This window comes from Canis lupus, chromosome 16 (assembly GCF_003254725.2).
Source record: "Canis lupus dingo isolate Sandy chromosome 16, ASM325472v2, whole genome shotgun sequence".
Lineage (NCBI taxonomy): Eukaryota > Metazoa > Chordata > Mammalia > Carnivora > Canidae > Canis > Canis lupus.
Window position 1 is genome coordinate 6271552 of NC_064258.1, and position 18511 is coordinate 6290062.

At 48.0% G+C, this 18511-nt stretch overlaps 1 protein-coding gene across 1 annotated transcript in view; it reads right to left on the bottom strand.

Annotated features, from left to right (window-relative positions):
* CLCN1 (chloride voltage-gated channel 1) overlaps nucleotides 1–18511 on the bottom strand; it is a 33411-nt gene that overhangs the window by 11578 nt on the left and 3322 nt on the right. The window contains exons 2-13 of the mRNA XM_025433832.3: nucleotides 15801–15921; nucleotides 15278–15409; nucleotides 14589–14717; nucleotides 14202–14335; nucleotides 12882–12959; nucleotides 11801–11879; nucleotides 6353–6478; nucleotides 5987–6071; nucleotides 5697–5798; nucleotides 5309–5393; nucleotides 4904–5053; nucleotides 78–147 (exon numbers count right to left, since the gene is read on the bottom strand). Coding sequence (XP_025289617.1) covers nucleotides 78–147; nucleotides 4904–5053; nucleotides 5309–5393; nucleotides 5697–5798; nucleotides 5987–6071; nucleotides 6353–6478; nucleotides 11801–11879; nucleotides 12882–12959; nucleotides 14202–14335; nucleotides 14589–14717; nucleotides 15278–15409; nucleotides 15801–15921 — 1291 coding nt within the window. The remainder of the gene's footprint in view (nucleotides 1–77; nucleotides 148–4903; nucleotides 5054–5308; nucleotides 5394–5696; nucleotides 5799–5986; nucleotides 6072–6352; nucleotides 6479–11800; nucleotides 11880–12881; nucleotides 12960–14201; nucleotides 14336–14588; nucleotides 14718–15277; nucleotides 15410–15800; nucleotides 15922–18511) is intronic.

Genomic DNA, 18511 nt, shown 5'->3' on the forward strand with positions numbered 1-18511 from the left:
ATTCCAGGCTTCCTTAATTTCCCAGTACCCTAGACTGCAGCTATCAGCAAGATCCCAGGCTTCCCTTCAGAACTTACCTAGCACAAACACAGGCATGAAGCCTCCGCAGGGTATAGGCATAGTGGTGGCCACGATGGACATCCAGAACTGGGGTAAAAAGAGGTATCAGGACACCCTCTCAACTCTGACCAATACACATGCACATACTGCACGTCCTTCCCACTTCCAACCCTCCTTTTGCTTCAAGGGTCACAGAAACCCTGGAGTAGCTAATCCTCCTGGAAAAACCATCTTGTCTGCATCTTTCCTTCGGAACTGGAAAACGTGGAGTGCTTGCTTAGGCTAAGAGACCACCAAAGACAACACTGTAAGAAAGTTCCTCCTGATGGTTAACCCAAATCGTTCCTACTTGGAATGACTATATTTGCCTTTAAACAATCTAGAACAAGGAGTGGGGTCCCTGGGGACTCCTGTCACTGCTGCAGAAGGGTCCTAGCTTATACCATACCGCCCAGCCCAAAAAGGTTACCTCAGCAAAACAGCCTGAAACTCCTGAAGCTGAAGAATATCTTTTCCTGGTCAGATTATGTTTCTGAGGAATAGCCCAGCTCTAAGTTGCAGACACCTTAAAGTCTTAATGACTTATTATGTGACTAATTTAGCTTTGATATAGTCATTTACAGACCCGTTTATGTGGCAAATCTCACAAGGAAGCCTAGAGACTGTCCTGTCTGAGTCATTTCCTTTAACATCAAATTGCCTTAAAAAGAGGCTCAAAAAATCAGATCTGCCCTGACCATACTGGAAGGGCACATTGAGAAAGCTAGCCAAGGTGCCAGAAAAGATCTTGAAGGCCAATTTTGTCAGGTAGTATTCCAACAGAAACTGGGACAGTTTTAGCAGAAATAATATGTACATTCTGTGGCAAAGAATGTGGAAGAATTGAGAAATAGAGTGAAGAAAGGAGTATTGGTTGAACTTTTGAAGTATCTGCAGAAGAAATAAAAATATGAGATATAGCATGTAAAATTAAGAAATAGGCTTACATATCACTTCCAAAATAAGTAAGCCAATCTTACAAAAGGATCTCAAACTCATGTGATGAAGGATGGTAGTAACTAAATCAGACCAAATTGCCAGGATCAAAATACTTACGATTGAAAATCTGTACTAAGTGCATTGTAAGCTAATGAGAAATACATTTCTTACTATTCTGAACCTTAGAAAAATTCTCTTGAGCCAGGACTGATGCCAAGAGGCCATGACCAAAGCTCTGAGAAGGCTTCATCCTTGACTCTGAGATGAGGCAAAATGCATACTTCTTCATGTCAGATATGGCCATGTAAAATAGTTGAGAATGGCAAAGTCAAATGTACAAAGGAACAGAATATAGACTGAGAAAGTCTCCAGTATAAAGCAGCCTTGTATCTTGTTTTCTCTGTCTGTTTTCAGTATTGGACTGGTGCTCATCAATGTTGGTAGGTCATTGGAGAGAGCGGGAGGGAGAGAGGGAAGGAGGGAGGGAGGGAGAGAGGGAGGGAGAGAGGGAAGGAGGGAGGGAGGGAGAGAGGGAGGGAGGGAGGGAGGAAGGAAGGAAGGAAGGAAGGAAGGAAGAAAGGAAGGAAGGAAGGAAAAGAAAGAAAGAGGAAAGAAAGAAAGAAAGAAAGAAAGAAAGAAAGAAAGAAGAAAGAAAGAAAGAAAGAAAGAAAGAAAGAAAGAAAGAAAGAAAGAAAGAAGAAAGAAAGAAAAGAAAGAAAGAAAGAAAAGAAAGAAGAAAAGAAAGAAAGAAAAAAGAAAAGAAAAGAAGCTCTAAGAAAGAGCTTAGTCAAATAGTGTCCATGCAACACAGAAAAGGCTTCTCAGAGCTCCTATTTGCTGAAACACCTAACAGAAATGCTTGTTGAGGAATTTGTTGAAACTGCAGATGACCAGACACCATGTCAGTCTCTGTGGACAAGGAGTTCTAAGCGCTTAGAGCTTACTTAACCTTCGCAAATGATTCTGACATATAACAATTGGAGATCCCTTGAACTATTCTGTACCATCTCTTTGGAATAAGCATGGGAAAGCTTTATGGGATTTTGTAGGCTCGGGTTAATCTGAAAGCTCCAGTAATACAGCTTATAGGTGGCTGATAGGTGTGATTTCTGAGGATGAATTTTGGATTATCTCCCAAGATAAGTGTAAGAACAGATGAGGATCAGAGAGGACACTGAAGTGATCAACTCCTAAAGACAAAGAATGACACATGAGGTTAGCAAACTTTTTGAGCTATTAGCACATGAAAGGAAAGATACAGAAGCAATGTAAATAATGTAGAACACAAATAACTCCGAAGAATTTAAGCACCCAATTCTAGAGGACTGGGAAACTAGAGACCCATCATGAGAGATTCCATTCTATTTAGAACCTTCACAAGAAGAAGTGCTATGGAGAATTCTACAGAGCCTCAGGCTATGCTGATCAGTGACACTAGGTAATGAGACTTATTAAAAAGGGAAACCAGGAAGTTGTAATTTTATTCACACCCATTGTAGGAGCTGCTGACTACAACCTGATAAGATTGAGGAAGATGGACGTCCCCTTCATCAAAAGCTGAGGACGTCATCTGCTCGTACGGATATAGCCAGAAGCCCACACAGGCTAAATTTCAAATCAGACTGTGGAAAAATAGTTATAGTCACTTTCATATTCTAATTTGGCTACGTAGCCTATAACCTACACTTAGGAATAAATAAAGGGATGGATGTGTATATGTGTATTTTCTCTTATTGGAATAAGAGAAAAGTGAAAATGCTGGAAGCAGTGATAATCAGACAATATCATGGATTTATAGCAATGAGTGGTGTTATGTTTACAAATATTATGGAATGGCATAGGCCTGCTGTACACTGTGGGACTTGAAATATAGCTCAGGAGATATGTGAGTTTCTTCCCTTGTTATGTTATGACATAAACATTATCAAGGTTGAATTCAGTGAGAAATTAGTAATAGTGACATAAAATTGAGTCCTGCTATATAATCCATGTAGGCTTCTGAGAATAAACTTTAATCTATGAAGTCGAATAAATATATATACTTGGGAATCTGGGAGAGTGAGGTGAGGTGTGGGGGAAATGTTGAAAAATATATGGTATTTTGTTTCCACAAAACTTTGCAAAAGCTTGACATTTTAAAAGTATGTATGATCCCACAGTTTCTATATAGTTTAGTCTAGAGGAATATCATCCTGATATTCGGAAAACATAATCATTATCCTTGAGCAATAAATTCTGAGATGTTATCAAAACTTGGAACTGGTTTCTTACAGGAAGTTCAGAGAAGATGAACTCTGCATTGAAAGTCCAAAAGTCAAATCCCTAACAAGACACTGAGGACTTATTTATGATAAAACTATCAAATCTTTTGAAAGAAGAAATAAAAAAGACCTAATTAATAAAGTAGGTGTACAAAATACAGAAGCTGTTGACCCACTGAACCCACACGGAGTGGAATGAGAAAGAACATGCACAGACACAGCTTCCAGAAACCCAGAGCAAATCCTGAGAATGTAAGTCACAGAGTTGGAACCTGGTGTGTCAAGCACCTACTGTCTTTAATCACAGGATCCTTAACAAGTACATTAAAGGAGCAGCAAAAAATAAAGACCTTTTTTTCAACCATAAGCATGGATTTGCCAAAGATTAATAACCAAATATTATATATTTGGCACATGGTAGGTGTGTAAAAACATTAATGGATAAATGAACCCACTACAGCTATTATAATGTAAATATAACTTAGTGACTCATATTCTGGGAAAATATAGATTCACAGCAAGTATCATGAATAAGTGAGTAGCAAGGAATTCAAAAGCATGAAAGATCAGTGTGGACAGACTTTTTAATGAGAACCCTAACATACAGAGGAAAATGTTAGATCATTCAGGCAAGACATAGCATTAATAATAAGGCAATCACTGAAAAAGAAAAGAAAAAGAGAAAACAGCAATTGTAATAGATGTCACAACTGGGGGGTGGAAATGAGAATGTCTTTGTATAAAGCAATGATTGAGAAGTCTATAAAGACATGGTCTTCAATGGGCAGACATGGAAGAGACAGGCTTTGGTCTCCTAATTGAAATGAGGAGAAAATGGCTTGAAAGTGGCAAAATCCTTATGGCCTCGCTATCAAAATAGGAACAAAATGCATATAAAAATTACTTATAGGGCTGGGGAGGTGGCTCAGTTGGTTAAGTGTCCGACTCTTGATTTTGGCTCAGGTCATGATCTCAGGGTCGTGGGATTGAGCTCTATGTTGGGCTCCATGGTCAGCAGGGAGTCTGCTTAAGATTCTCTCTCTCTCTCTTCCTCTGCCCCTCCCCATGCTCATGTGCTCTCTCTAAATAAATAGATAAATAAAATCTTTAAAAAATTATTTATAGTCACTAATAAAATTAAGTTAAATATTTTTATCTCTTTTGCAATTCCAGAAAAGAGATTGCTCACTAGATGGGGAACAAATGGATATGAAAATCATCTAAAAATGGATAATGGGATACATGGAGACTGGAGTTCCTAATCATCTAATATGTGAGGGGATTTGGTTAATTTATCTCAGGTGTTTACACAGTTACCTATACTGCTCAGCCCTGTTTCATCCTTGTTTACTAGGCTGCTGTGATGTCTTAATCATTTTGCAAGTAGAACTTTTAGCAGGCTGATGGTAATTATGGCAATATTGCTAAGTTGACATGAATGAGCAATTAATCCAGATATTGGCTCGCTTCTAGAGGCGAGCTATTTCTCTTTAGGTTGGATGAAGCCCCAGTGAAGTTGTACCCTCTCCTACTCTATGCAAACTGTGTGTTTCAGTTCGAAAATGGACAGAAGCTGAAGGGGTCAGGAGTTCAAGGAGGGGTACCTTCATGATAAAGAAGAGGAAGATGATGATGATCACGTTGACCCGTGGGTGGATCCACACAGCTGACCGGCCCAGGCTTTCAGGGTCACCCACATGCTTTACCCATGTGTTATTGTCGAATAGGGTGCTGATGGCTTCACGAGGCATCAACTGTGAGAGGAGGAAGCAAAGGGGGCAAGTCTCCAACGACATCTGGTACTAGCGCTTTGTACAGAACTGATTCATTGTTCAGGGGGCTCAGTCTCATTGCTCAAGGGGCTCTCCTGTTCTTCTCCCAGGGAGTTTCTACCCTTGGGCAAAAGTACCTGTGGTCAGAGACCTGAGGGACGTCTGTGCTATGGCCCTGCCCTGGCTGAGTCCCTCGGACCTGACCCACCCCCCTACCCCGGATTCCTTGGAGCTCACCTCTCCAGCCATGAATTGGCCTATTCCTGGCGGAAAGGTGAATGAGGCAATGATGAAGGTAACTATTCCAGGATACAGCAGGCGGCTGAAAAGAAACAGATTTGAGCCCCCCCAAGTTAGTCTCAGTGCACACCACCCTGAGCTGATAAGCTTGGCCTCAGTAGCGCACTGCAGCCTCAGCTCTTTAAACATAGAATGTTCTTGCCACCAAAAAGCAACCTTTCAGGGGAAGACCACGCCACTTGCTCCCTATGTGGAATATCCAGACTTCTATATTTCATTGCAGGCTTCCTAAAGGGATGGATGGCCTTTGACAAAGATTCAAAGGGAGGGGCTCAAGGAGAAAGCAGAAAAGAAATGGGTAGGACACAGAAGGGCGGTGACTCACTGCTTCGCCAGAAATTGGCTGAGGGCCTTGTGCTTTCGGACACCGAGCATGACTTGGCGATGCAGGTACACAAACACGGCTCCCAGGAAGCCACAGCAAATCCTGAGGGCATAAGTTATAGGGCAGTGGAACCCACTTCCTGGACCTGTTCCTGACGGGGAAATGAATACCCCGTATCCCCCCTCCCCTGCTGCCCTCCTGCTCCAGCAATTCACATTTATCCACACCTGCCCCACCTTCTTCCAGTCCAAAGCCACCTCTGCCCACCCTGAGCAGCCCACCCTACTGACCCGATGATGGCGAAGGCTGGGAGTTCCTGCAGGTCAAAGGGGAAATCCATTCGGAAATTGGTTCTGAAGAGAGCAGTGATGGTGACTATGGGATGGAAAGGCCAGGCATCATGGTGGGAGCGCCACAGAAACCCAAGGGGAAGCTGGAGTCACATCAACTCCTTCCTTCCACCAAGGCCACCGACTCCTCTTCCACTGAGCTTCCAGTTTTTATGCTTGAACACTGCCCTCCTACTCCTAGACCTATATATTTGCCTTATAGCCTTGGGCTTTGGGCTCACTTCCCAAATAATGCTATCCATTCCTTTCCTCCACGCCCCATTACCGGCCTCCCTGTGTCACTCCCAGCCCACGAAGCCCTGTTACCAGCGTCCTTGTTCCACACGGCCAGCACGCGGAAAACAAAGGCACTGAACGTGGCTGCAAAGAATCCTCGCCAGTAGTTCCGCACAGCAAAGTATGTAGAGGTGACCTCGATGCTGAACAACACTCCTGCAGGGGCAAGGAGGTTGTCAGGTGCAGACAAAAGTGAAAGGCTCTTCCCCACACTCCCACCCTGCGGCCTTCAGGTGCTTTTGCTCAAACCTGAATCATGAGGGGAGCAGTAGTGGGAAGTAATGGTCTCCTGTAACCTCAGGCTCTAAACCATACACTTGCTGATGCTGGCGGTTGTCTGTGGTCCAACAAGATACAGAGAGGAGCACCGGGGGTGGGGGTGAGGACTGGATGAGGATTGGGTCCTGCCCTCTCCCTCCCTTAGAAAATAGGGGTGGGTGGGATTCACAATTGTCTGGTATCCACAGAATGTGAGTTGCTGCCGAGAATTGTGAGAGAGAACCTTCCTAGAGCAGGTGCTCAGCGGAGTTGCAAGGGCAGAGTTCAGGATTAGTAGAGACTCTCCTTCACATTCCCTTCAATCTCACCTCCCTCCTCCCGTGCACCATGTACCTTAGGGCAGCTTTATAAGGAACAAATAATCAAAACGAACATGAAAAGGCTTCACAAAGGCTGACAATACTCAGTATTCCAAGAAAAGAAAGCAGAGGATGCACTCGGAGTTTTAAAAAATTTATCAAAAACCCTTTCTTAAAAGAACCAAAGCAAGGGGGAAACCCAAGGGGCTAGAAGGTAAAAACAATTTGGTTAAGAAAGGTGGGTGAGGTGGACGGAAAGTCCTAAATAGTATTGCTCCTGAGAGCAGAGGGTGCAGCGGAACGCAAGGAGGTGGATATGCACACCCACAGCGAGCACTGGTAGGGGCCAAGTAAGGAATGCTAATGAGGGCATAAAGCAAGATTCCAGAGATGGCAGAGAAAGTTACCTTTGAACATATTAAGAATAAGGGAGTGGACTTTGATTAGATACAAGGTAAAAAGTGATGACAAAAGGACCTAGCTAAGCCTCATCTTTATCAAAAGTGAGGAGAAACCAGGGAACTGCAGCGTACGATCCGCTGAATGAAGAAGAGGCCTGGCCCCATGAGAGACCAGGAACGGTTGAGATCTGTCTCCCCTGTTCTCCCCACGGTAGACGGTTGCTGGCCTGCTGGAAATGCCCACCTGCTTCCGCTTCCCCCTCGGGTAGCATCTCACACCTCAGCCCTTTTTCCCTCCCTGTTCTGTAGTCAAAGTCACTTCTCTTGGATCCCTCAGGACATCCCCCCTCTATTTCACAGGTGACAGTCTCAGGAGGTCACTTGCACCAAGGGGTGGTGGCCCAACTGTTACTCCCTCACAGAGCAGCTGCAGCACTTGGCCGAGGGTCCCTAGTGGTCAGCTCAAATGCCAGCCTCTCTGGGAAGGCATTCCCAGGGCCCTCTGGGCAAGTAGAAACAGCCCCTCTCTCATCTTCCTGTCTCAGAATTTTGGACTATTTGAGCACTTGCCACTTGCAGACATAGTTACTTATTTGCATGTCCGAGATCTCCCTAGGATTGAAAATTCCTTGGAACCCACCATCACCTCCTGCCATGCCTGGTACATTGTCGGGGCTTATGGTCTGTTCTGTGGATGGAGAGGAGAGGAGAAGGAAGGAGAACAAAAGAGGACAGAACGGATGATATTTCAGAAAAGAGAGTGAGGGACAGAGTGAGGGAATTTGGGGCAGAGAGAGCTGCCAGCTACCCCTTCTGCCCCTGCGCCTCAAATCACATCAGGTTAGGTGCCTGCCTCCTCGAGCTAAAAGGAGGATTTGACACAGTGGGGAAGCAGGTGGAGCCAGTCTCTCTCCTTTTTTTTACTAGTAATAAAACCAAAGTCAGCTTTGATGTGTTGGGGTGTAAGCTATCCAACTTATGAATATTTTACAACCATTTTTTGAAACCCTAGGCTAGATTTTCTTTCCTACAAGGTGGTTCTGGGATGCTTTCCCTAGCAGTCTGTCACTGTATGCTCAGGAACGAGAACTGATTTTAATATTAGCCTGAGCCAAACAGAAAATGTGCTGCTAAAAGCAAACAAAGCATTACAAACACAAACAGCTTTTGAAAACTCTCTGGTCTTTGAGGTTCAATACTATTGCTCTCTTCTGCCCCGCTGGATGTTCTCTGTTCTTTGGCTCTGGCTCCTTTGTCTCGGCTCAGGCCAGGGCTCTGTGCTTGGCGTCCTGCTCTTGCTACTCGCAGACGCACCCTCTCAATTCCATTAATGCCCGTGGCTTCAACTGCCATCTACATGCTACTGGTTAGCAAAGCGTTCTTTTCAGCTTGGGCCTGAACTTCAGACTCTGGCTCCAGCTGCCTATTTGGTATCACTTGGAGATGCCACAGGAACTTCAAACTCAGCATATTTAAAACAAAATTGGGGGCATCTGTGTGGCTCAGTTGGGTAAGCAGCTGACTCTTGACTCATGATTTCAGTTCAGGTCATGATCTCCTGGGTCGAGAGATCGAACTCAGAGCTCAGCTTGAAGATTCTCTCCCTCTGCCCCTCCACCCACTTGCCCATTCTCTTTCTCTTTCTTTTTAAATAAATCTTAAAAAAAAAAAAAAAGTAAAATTGATTAACTCCTCGGGACCTGTTTCACTTCCTATATTCCTTGTCTTGCTTACTAGCACTGCTGTCCATCCAATTTTCTTTGAAATAAACTTTGGGAGCAGGTCCAAATTCCTCTTCCTCTCTCATCCTTTGTAACCCCGCATAAAAACAACCTCTAGATCCTGTCAATTTTAATTTTACTTCCTATCGCCTTTACGCATCATCCTCTTCTCGTGCTCTCTCTCTCTCTTCTGCCTCCATCCAGTTCAATCTCTCATCATCTAGCATCAGGGCTACAACAATAGTCTTCTTGTTAATCTTGGATGAATGCTGTTAATCCACGGGCCAGTTCTATTGCACACACCTCTGCCAAAGGGATTGGATGAACGTGCACAGCTTGTTGTGTCACTTCCTTGTTCAGAACTCTTCCATGGCTCCCCTTCACCCATGACAGCATTTCCCAAGTCCATCTGTGAGATACTATGTGTGTCATGGAAAGTTCCTTGCAAAGAGGATTCTGTGGGAAACGCTGTATTTGAGCTACAGTTTGCATATTCACGATGCCTGCCAGCATATCCGACATTCTGATAACTTCTCCAGTTTAATAAAACTATCTGCTTAACACAGTATTTTCAAACTTATTTGACTTTGGGACCCTTTTCAAATGTTACAGCTATTAATACTGTCGAGAACTATGTTCTGTAAAACACATTTGGACATATTCTAGTCTGGAGAATAGAACCTACATTCTTGTGCATGGCCGCTGAGGATCTTAATGAAGCAGCCCCATTTCCCCGTCCAGACTCATTCCAGTTCCCCTGTATCCTCTTGAAACTCCCTCATCTGTGGTTAGAGCCCCCAGATCTTGATTACTTGATTGCTGTTCCTTCCATCCAGAGTACCCTGTCCTCACAGTCTTCCTTGCGCTCTGCTCAAGATGCCATCAAGACACTTCTTTGAGTGGGCTGTGAGGATAGGTTTATCTGCGTCAACCCTTTCAGCTGTGAGCATCTGAGAGCACAGGATCCAGGGCAGCATCCAGAGAGCACACTATGCAAGCAAAAGCATGCTTGTCCTTTTAGCAGAATGTTGAAGCAGATTTCTTTCCTTGGTGTAAGGAATTATGAGTTGGCACCTGGGTGGCTCAGTTGGTTAAGCATCTGCCTTTGGCTCAGGTCATGATCTCAGGGTCCTGGGATCAAGAGTGGACATGCAGCTTCCTGCTCAGCAGGGAGCCTTCTTTCTGTCCTCCCCACTCCCCCTTCACTCATGTTTTCTTTTTCTCTCAAATAAATAAAAAATCTTAACAACAACAACAACAACAGATTTGGTTACATAGTGAATAATTTTGTTTCAGAATTATTCTATGTTCATAAAAAAAAAAAAAAAGAAAAACAATCAAATAAAGCTACCTGCCAGGACATTTATTACTTGCACTCAGTAGAAACATCCTGAAAATGGCATTGTAACTTTTCAATACCAAACTTTTTCTCGCATCAAGAGGCACATTTTATCTGTAACTGTCTTATCTTTCCTATATTCTACATTGGACCAAGATAAACCTTTGTTGTTCATCCTAGAAATTCTAGTTTTATGCAAAAAAAATACAGATTTTCTTCATTTTTAAAAGAATATGGCTGATTAAATACAAAAATTCTAAGTCTGCCTGTCTAAAAATGTTTTTTAGGTCTTCTGGATTTGTTAGGTGAAAAGAGTGAGTAAAGGTGAAAGTGGTTATGAATGTAAGTGTGAACATCTACCGTGTACAGAAATTCAGACACAGCCCTCATTCATGGGGACTAGTGGCCTTAATGACAAGAGCTGATGGCAAAAGTGCAGGCAGGATGCTAGCTGATATGTGTGCCAACCTGGTCTCCTTGAGCTGTGCGTACTGGCACAGCATCAGGACAAGCGAGCAGGACCCACTTCCATCCCCTCTGAACGCTCATCCCCGTGTCTTTCCTGAGCCAAGTCACTTAGCACCCCTCTACAAAGGGACTGATGACATTTTCATAATCGAAAAGACACATCTAACTGCAGGTGTGTTTAAGGAGCATAGGCTTTTCCTGCAATGCTGTTTCCCCACTTGTCAACTTGATGTCCTTTTTGTCAGCAATGAATCCAATGAATGACCCAGGCAATCTCTGTGCTCCCCGACCCCCACCGTGTTCATCTTGTTAGAATTCACATTGAGTTGTAAACAAACAGGTACCACTGCTTTCTCTGTCTGGGGCCATTTGTTACTATTCCAGGACAAAGGCGGCAGACTGAAAAGCCACCCTTTGCCTTACACATGCAGAAAGAGCTAACCTCAGGTCTGAGCTGCCTTCAGGGAGCTGCGGGCTTTAACTCTCATCCAGAGCCCTCGTGAAAGCTGACCATTAGTCTAAGTAAGGTTCACCTACACCTCTGTGTCCTGATTATACAACGGAGGTTTTCCCTTGGAGAATAAACTATGTAGAGTCTCCTGTAGAAGATGTAGTAAGTGGAGGAGGGCAAACGTCCAACAATATCGACAGGCTTTATTTAATACACGTGGGGGAACTGGGGAGGCTGCCTGGGTTTTCATTCCTGGCTCTACCCCTTGCTCGAGTCACTTACCCTCTCTGTAATCTCTTTTCTCCTCCCTCTCTGTGCTGTCGGTCTCGTACAGCTTTTAGGAGGACTGAATGTAGAGTGCTTAGTATATCACCCGCACATAGTAAATGTTCACTAAAAACTTGCTATTCTTGTTATACTTTTGTTGTAACTGGTAATGTCACACTTGGGGATGCTGACAAAACCTGGCTGGGGAGCAAGCCCAAGCAGCGGACTGATGTAGGAGGGGTAAATCACTTGCCTCCAAGTGGCGTCCCAAAACAACAGCCAACTCCTACAGCACAGCCCACCGTCAGCATGTCAGTGTAATAGTATGGCTGCTACTAGGGGAGAGAGAGACAGAGAGATGGGAGGGGCAGGGAAGGGAGGCAGAGAGGAATGGAGAACAAGCAAGGGTGGGGAATAAGGCAGGAGAGGCTTCAGTCACAGGGAATCACAGTGTCCCCTCTCCCCCAGTGATTCCCAGGCCAAGAGAAACTCAGTTAGTTTGGCAAACATGAAGTGACCTCACAGCGAAAGGCCAAACATAGAATATGAAATGGAAGATAAATATATGGAAGGCAGGTAAGCCAACGTGTGATCATCAGAGAGGGGCTGGAGATGGGGACAACCCGGGCAAGAAGTGTCAGTAGCAAGAGAAACAGGAAGGACTTCAGACAAACAGTACCAATAAAGCCTGCATAAAATAGCTGCCAGCTGCAAAGGAGCACATAGCCCTTTGGCATAAAAGTAGGGGTGCCTGCAAACCAGGGGCTATGATCCAGGCCCCCCCACCAGTCGCTTTGGCCAGCACCCTCTCCACCCCAAAGCTCAGGCAGCTACTCAAACCCCCTTCTAATTCATGCTCGCAACAGGGATAGGGAGGAAGTGGGACTTGCCTCCGACAGGGGCTGCAAAGCAGCATCCCACGCCCACCGCGCAGGCCGACACCAGGAGATCAAGCTGCCCAGACGCGGTCTGCAACAGAGAAGCACGCGGGACAAGGAGGGCAAAGGGCTGGGGCCGGCAGCCGTGCTCAGGAGGGGTGGGGTGGGGGGCCAGGAAGACACAGGGATGGGGGTGGGCAGCGTGGAGTGCAGTGCGGAGGGGCTCTGATACAGGGCAGCAGAGGAACTGGCCAGGGAGCAGGGGCACAGATCCAGAAGGGATGGGTGGCATTGTGTGGCTGGGATAGATGGGTGGAAGGACGTGTGGGGAGAATGAGGGAGCGTGGGTTAGCACAGTGCCCCACTCCAGCATCACGGCCAGCCCAGAGCAAAGGCAGCCCTCCCAACACCCTGAACACACACAGCCCCTCCCTCATTTTACTTTCTCAACCTTACCTCATAGACCCCACAGAACATGGACATAAACTTGCTGAGGACCGCAGCACAGATGCTGGCGATGTGGACGAAAGGGCCCTGGGAGACAGAAGGAGGGGAGGGGTCAGGGCCGGGGGTCCCCCTGGGAGGCTGTGTGGCATTCTGTGGACAAGCCTTCTGGCTCCTGGCACTGAAGCTAGGTGCTAGAAGTACAGTGAGCAAGACAGAGGGTCTTTGGGGGAGCTCCATCCCAGAGAGGAAGGGAGGAAATTGCCAGCGTTTCAGGGATGCTACGGGGAGGAGATGAGGAAGGGAGAGGGGTGGAGGAGGCAGGACAGATGGGGGTGTGGTAGTTGTCCGGAGAAGGTGCTTCGGCTGTCACCACTGTGTGGTGTCTCCACCTACATGAGAGAGTGAGCCACGTGGGTGTCAGGAGGAAGAATGTTCCGGGCTGAGGGAACAGCAAGTGCAGGAGCCCTGGAACAGGATCAGCTTATGGGGTTGAGGGACAGGAAGAGCTGTAACCCAAGCACAGTCTTTCTGGAGGGCGGAAGACCAGACAGAGAGAGAATCCAGATCACCACAGGTCTCCCAGACCCCAGTAAGAAGTCTGGATTTTATTTCAAGAAGACTAGAAAGCCATTAGAAATTCTTGAGCAGGCATCAGCCAGCACGGATTGCATTTTGAAAGGAGGCCTCTGGCTGCTGTGTGGATTCCTGATTGTAGCAGGGCAAGAATGCATAGGAGTGTAACCTTGAAAAAAAGCACAGCCTCTTTCTGGGTCTTGACTTTCACGTATTGAAACAAAGAAACTGGTGTGGAGTATCTCCTAAGTAGTGGTCCCTTCTGCGGGGGGACATTTGCCAATGTCTGGAGACATTCTGATTGTCAAAACTGGGGACGCGAGAAGCCCTGGGGGGGGGCGGGGGGGGGGTCAGCAGTTTAGCACCTGCCTTCGGCCCAGGGCCTGATCCTAGAGACCCAGGATCGAGTCCCATGTCGGGCTCCCTGCATGGAGCCTGCTTCTCCTTCTGCCTGTGTCTCTGCCTCTCTTTCTCTCTGTGTGTTTGTCATGAATAAATAAAATCTTAAAAAAAAAAAACAAAACTGGGGACGCTGCTGGCATCTAAGGGGTAGAGGCCAGAGGTGCTGCTAAACCTCTGACAATGCATAGGGCAGACGCTCAGGACCAAGAATTATCCAGCCCAAGGTGTCAACAGTTCCCTGGGCAGGGAGACTGGCTTCCCTTCCCGGGTATTTACTTCCCCTCCCTACTGGCCCTGGGCACTGGCTCTTCCGGGGCTCAGTGCTGCCCTCTCCCGGAGCATCGCTGGACCTACCTCCTTCCCCACAGGAATGCCACTGCCCAGCCCCGCAGTCAGGGCCACAACCTTGGCCACAAAGGCCTTGAGGGTGAGATATTCCTTCAGGATGACTCCACGGAGTATTGTCTTCATTTCAGGGATCCCAGAGCCTAGAAGCGTCAGAGAACGATTATGTACAGCTTCCCGATAGAGGTTCAAAGGGAGGTGAACATCCAGATACTGGACATGGTGATGGGGTGGGTGGGGGAAGAGGCAGTGTTGGGGGCTGATGGAAAAGCAGGGAAGTGGGCTGTTAGTAGGGCCAGGTGAGAGAGGAAGTGGACTGGAAGGATCTGCAGGGCCACAAGGTTATGTTGACAACATGACAAGATGGGGGTAGGATGGGGGGGGGGCAGTTCTCACCAACAGCCTGGGGAGAGATGAGGTGGCAAAAGACGGCGCTGAAGAGGATGAGAGTTAGCGGGAAGGTGACCCAGACCAGGTACTGCAGAGGCAGGTTGGGCTGCATCTGGTAGTAGCTCCACTTGTAGGCTGTAGAGACAGGGGCGTAGGCTCAGTCCCAGTGTGGCTGGGATGTCACTGCCCCCCACCCCCACCCCAACAGCCACAGCACGTCCTGGTGCTGTGAGCGTCCTCATGCCCTTGCAATCCCGGGCGACCTCACAAGATGGTACTGTTCTCATTGCACACAGGGAACCTGAGTTGTAGGAGGTGACGTGACCTGCCCATGTTCCCACCATTTGTAGAGTCTGCGCCAGTGCTGCCAACCCCACTCAAGCAGGCACCCTGTCAGGGTTGTCCCGGTTTGCCCCGAAACTGAGTACCTGGGCCTTGGGGTGGTCAGAGCCCAAACCAGAAAAACCCTGGGAAAATTGGCCACCGGGTTAGAGGGGTGCCCTCAGCTTGGCTGGGAGCAGGTGAAGGGGCAGGAGAAATGGATCTGGGTCTGGGTCTGGTCTCATCCTGGGCCAGATCTCCTCTGGGCAACACCCTCCTCCCCAGATGCACCCCACTCATCCTAGGTAGGAACTCGAGAAACAGCTGCCACTGTGTGGGGAGAGGCTGAGGGTGAAGGGCGGAGGTAAACCTACCCTGAAGGCTTTTGGCACTGACATAATCCATGCTCCAGCTAACCAGGGCCATAAGCAGTCCCAGGAGCACCAGAAAGATCCAGTCTTCTCCTAACTTTCTTCTCACCACGTGTCCCAGGCGGCGGACACAGCCTGGGAAGAGGGAGGAGCAAAGAAGAGCAGCCAACCAGTCACTCCTCTGGGCTCTGACTGGGGAAGGAGCCGAGGAGCTGGGCCCCCGGGGTCTTGCTCTAGGCTCCTTCACGGAGCTTCTTTTCACCACTCTGCCAGCTGCTGCCCTTGCCCCTTCCAAAGCACCCAGTCCAGTTTCCCACGGGATACCTGAATGCCTTCTAAAACTCTTGTTTCCTGGGGGTGGGTGGGAGGGAGAGGAGGCAGGTGCCTTTCCTTAATGCTTGGAGGACTTCAGTGTGGATGTGCGGAGGGTGGAAGGCAGGCTATATGCAACGGGACACCCCAGTTATTCTCTTAAGCCCTGCACTGCCTTCCATCCCAGATCCCTTTATCCCTCAGGCCCTGTCACCTTGACATTTAGAATAGTGATCCTCATCCTTGCTGTCCATGCTTTCACTGGAGCCCATCTTCTTGGACATCCCTGTGTCCTGCTCCTTGTCTGAGAATTGCTGTTTGTAATGGCCATAGATCTGGACACAGAGAGAATGGGAAATGTCTGCTTTGCTGGACTTAACAGGAATAGACTGAGGGAAGCACATAGACCCACAGGAAAAACAAGCAACTTTTAAAACTGGGTGTTGAGAGCCTCACATAGGGCCACCCTGGGGCTGTCCCCGCCCTGAGCTCTCTGCCTGCATGCTTCCACTCTTTACCTCTTAACCTACCCACCTTTTTTTTTTTTTTTATATTTTATTTATTTATTTATTTATTTATTTATTTATTTATTTATTTATTTATTTATTTGAGACACACACAGAGAGAGGCAGAGACACAGGCAGAGGGAAAAGCTGGCTCCACGCCGGGAGCCTGATTCGGGACTTGATCCCGGGACCCCCAGGATCATGCCCTGAGCCGAAGGCAGGCACTAAACCACTGAGCCACCCAGGGATCCCCTACCCACCTGTCTTCACCCTCACCCCATCCAGACCCATCTTGGTCGAAGGAGGTCAGTTTCTACTTTGAAGGAGAGACACAGGAACTCTGCTAAGACTGGACATCAGTGTCAATGAGGTGTTTATGTGTGACTCAGCTAACCGTGTCTCAACCTCTGTCCCTCTAATATCCCAGGCACCCCCTCCTCTGCCCTGGCCTGCCTCCTAGGAGAGCTGACATGGACCACTGAGCACAGACTAGCAGGTGACTCTGGGTTTCTTTGTCTTGGTGTGTCTGAGATGCTCTGGCAAGCTCAGAGAAAGCCCATCCTCCTTGCCTCCCTGTGCGCGTGTGCACACACAGAAACCAGTCCCAGTAAGGGACTTCCCAGGGCAGGATACCTAGAGGCTCATGTGGGCAGGGCAGAGGAACACCCCTCCAGTCTGGCAGCTCTCTGCTCCCATCCCTGCAGGGAGCACGTATATTTGGGGTAGGGGGAGCAGAGGCTCTCAACTGCTTTTACTCTGCGTCCTCCCCGCCCCCGCCCTCCCCCAGCCCACACGCTAGCCGTCCTCTGGGGCCAGGGTCAGGCCAGGTCGTGTTGCTGGTTCTGGGAGAGCCTGGGTAGGAGAGATCTGATTTCACAATATGAGCAGCAGAGTTTACGCCCCAGTTCTGGACAGGCACACACTGACTGCCCGGCTCACGGCTGCTTCGTCTTTTGGGGTGAGGTTAGTGACCGAGGGAGGCCGTGTGTTCCTCCCTGCCTCACCTGGCCCCAGAGAGCAGACACTATTCCTGCAGCTTAGGGCATGTCCCTCCACTTGCCGTCTCAGCTGTCCCGGCCTCTGGCAGGTGGAGATGAGGAAGGGGGTGCTCCCAAACCGACCCTGGCTGGGAAACCCCCGAAAAAGCCAAACTGGTGCCAGCTGGTTTGGGACTAAGCACCCCATCAGAGTAGTGTGCTCAAACCTGAAGGGGATGCTGGGCCTGGGATTCCTGAACAGAAACACCAGCGTGTGGACGAGGGGGCTGGGCCCTGGAAAGATAGCTAAACAATGTCGACAAAATACCAGTAACTGTTGAGGCTGGGTAAGGGGTGCTTGGGGATTCATTATACAGCTTTATTTTTAAGTTTGAAATTTTCCATAATAAAAATTAAACATAGAAAACCTGAGGTCCAAACCCTTCTTCATTTTCAGGCCAACTCTACTTCCCAAATTACTTTACCGTTCCTTTCCAACATGAAGCTGCATGCTAGTCTGTCTGCTTTCCTGCCACCAGAAAGTGCCTTTTACTCTCATTTTCACTGTCCCTACCCAGGCAGGTGGGTGAACACAGGTTCGAGGACTGGGGCATGGGGCGGGGGGGTCGTCTTTCTGTCCAGTCCCAGGCCAGGGCAGGCCCCCTCTTGCACTCACCATTTCAGCCTCCCCTGCTTTTGTATCCCCATCTCCCAATGATTCCCCAGGGTTGCCTCCTCTCAGGGACTGAATGGGACTGCAGTGTGAATCCTACAGACTCCTCCAATGCTGACAACCCCTGTGCAGCCACCCCTCAGTTCCCCCCAATCCCCCCCCCCCCAATTACTCCTGGACCCATTGCATCCATCGTTAGCTAAAACACTTTAAACTCTGGCTTCCTGGTCCTGACAGGATCCATCCTGCGACACTTCCCATGCACCCTTCCTCACTGGCCATCACCTGCGTGTCTGTCCATGGCAACCTCAGGGGCTTTCCTTTGGCTGTGCCCTCCCAATTTCCCTTTCTTGATGTCTGCAACCCACCAATCCCCACTCCTGAGGGAGGTCATCCCTGGACACCCCCAATGAGCCCCCAAGCCTCTCTCACTGGGAACAGACACTTCTACCTTCCCGGGCGCCTACCACTTAGTAGGCTCTTACTTGATCAATCTTCCCACCCAAAGGTTTGATTAAATTTCTTCTGCTCCTTTAACCCCAGTGCATCTTTGATCACTCATATGTAGTTCAGTTAGTTTTCTCCGCTTATCCCAGCCCCTTTCTTCTGCCTTCTGCAAGAGTATTCCTTTGTGGGTGTTGTACCAAGGGTCAGGAGGGAGGAATCTGGTAGTGTCTGCATAGGGCTGAGGGTGGACGAGACAGCTTGCACACACAGAGGCGTGGGCTCCCACGCCGACCACTCCATGCCGGTTATGTAAGCACGAGCT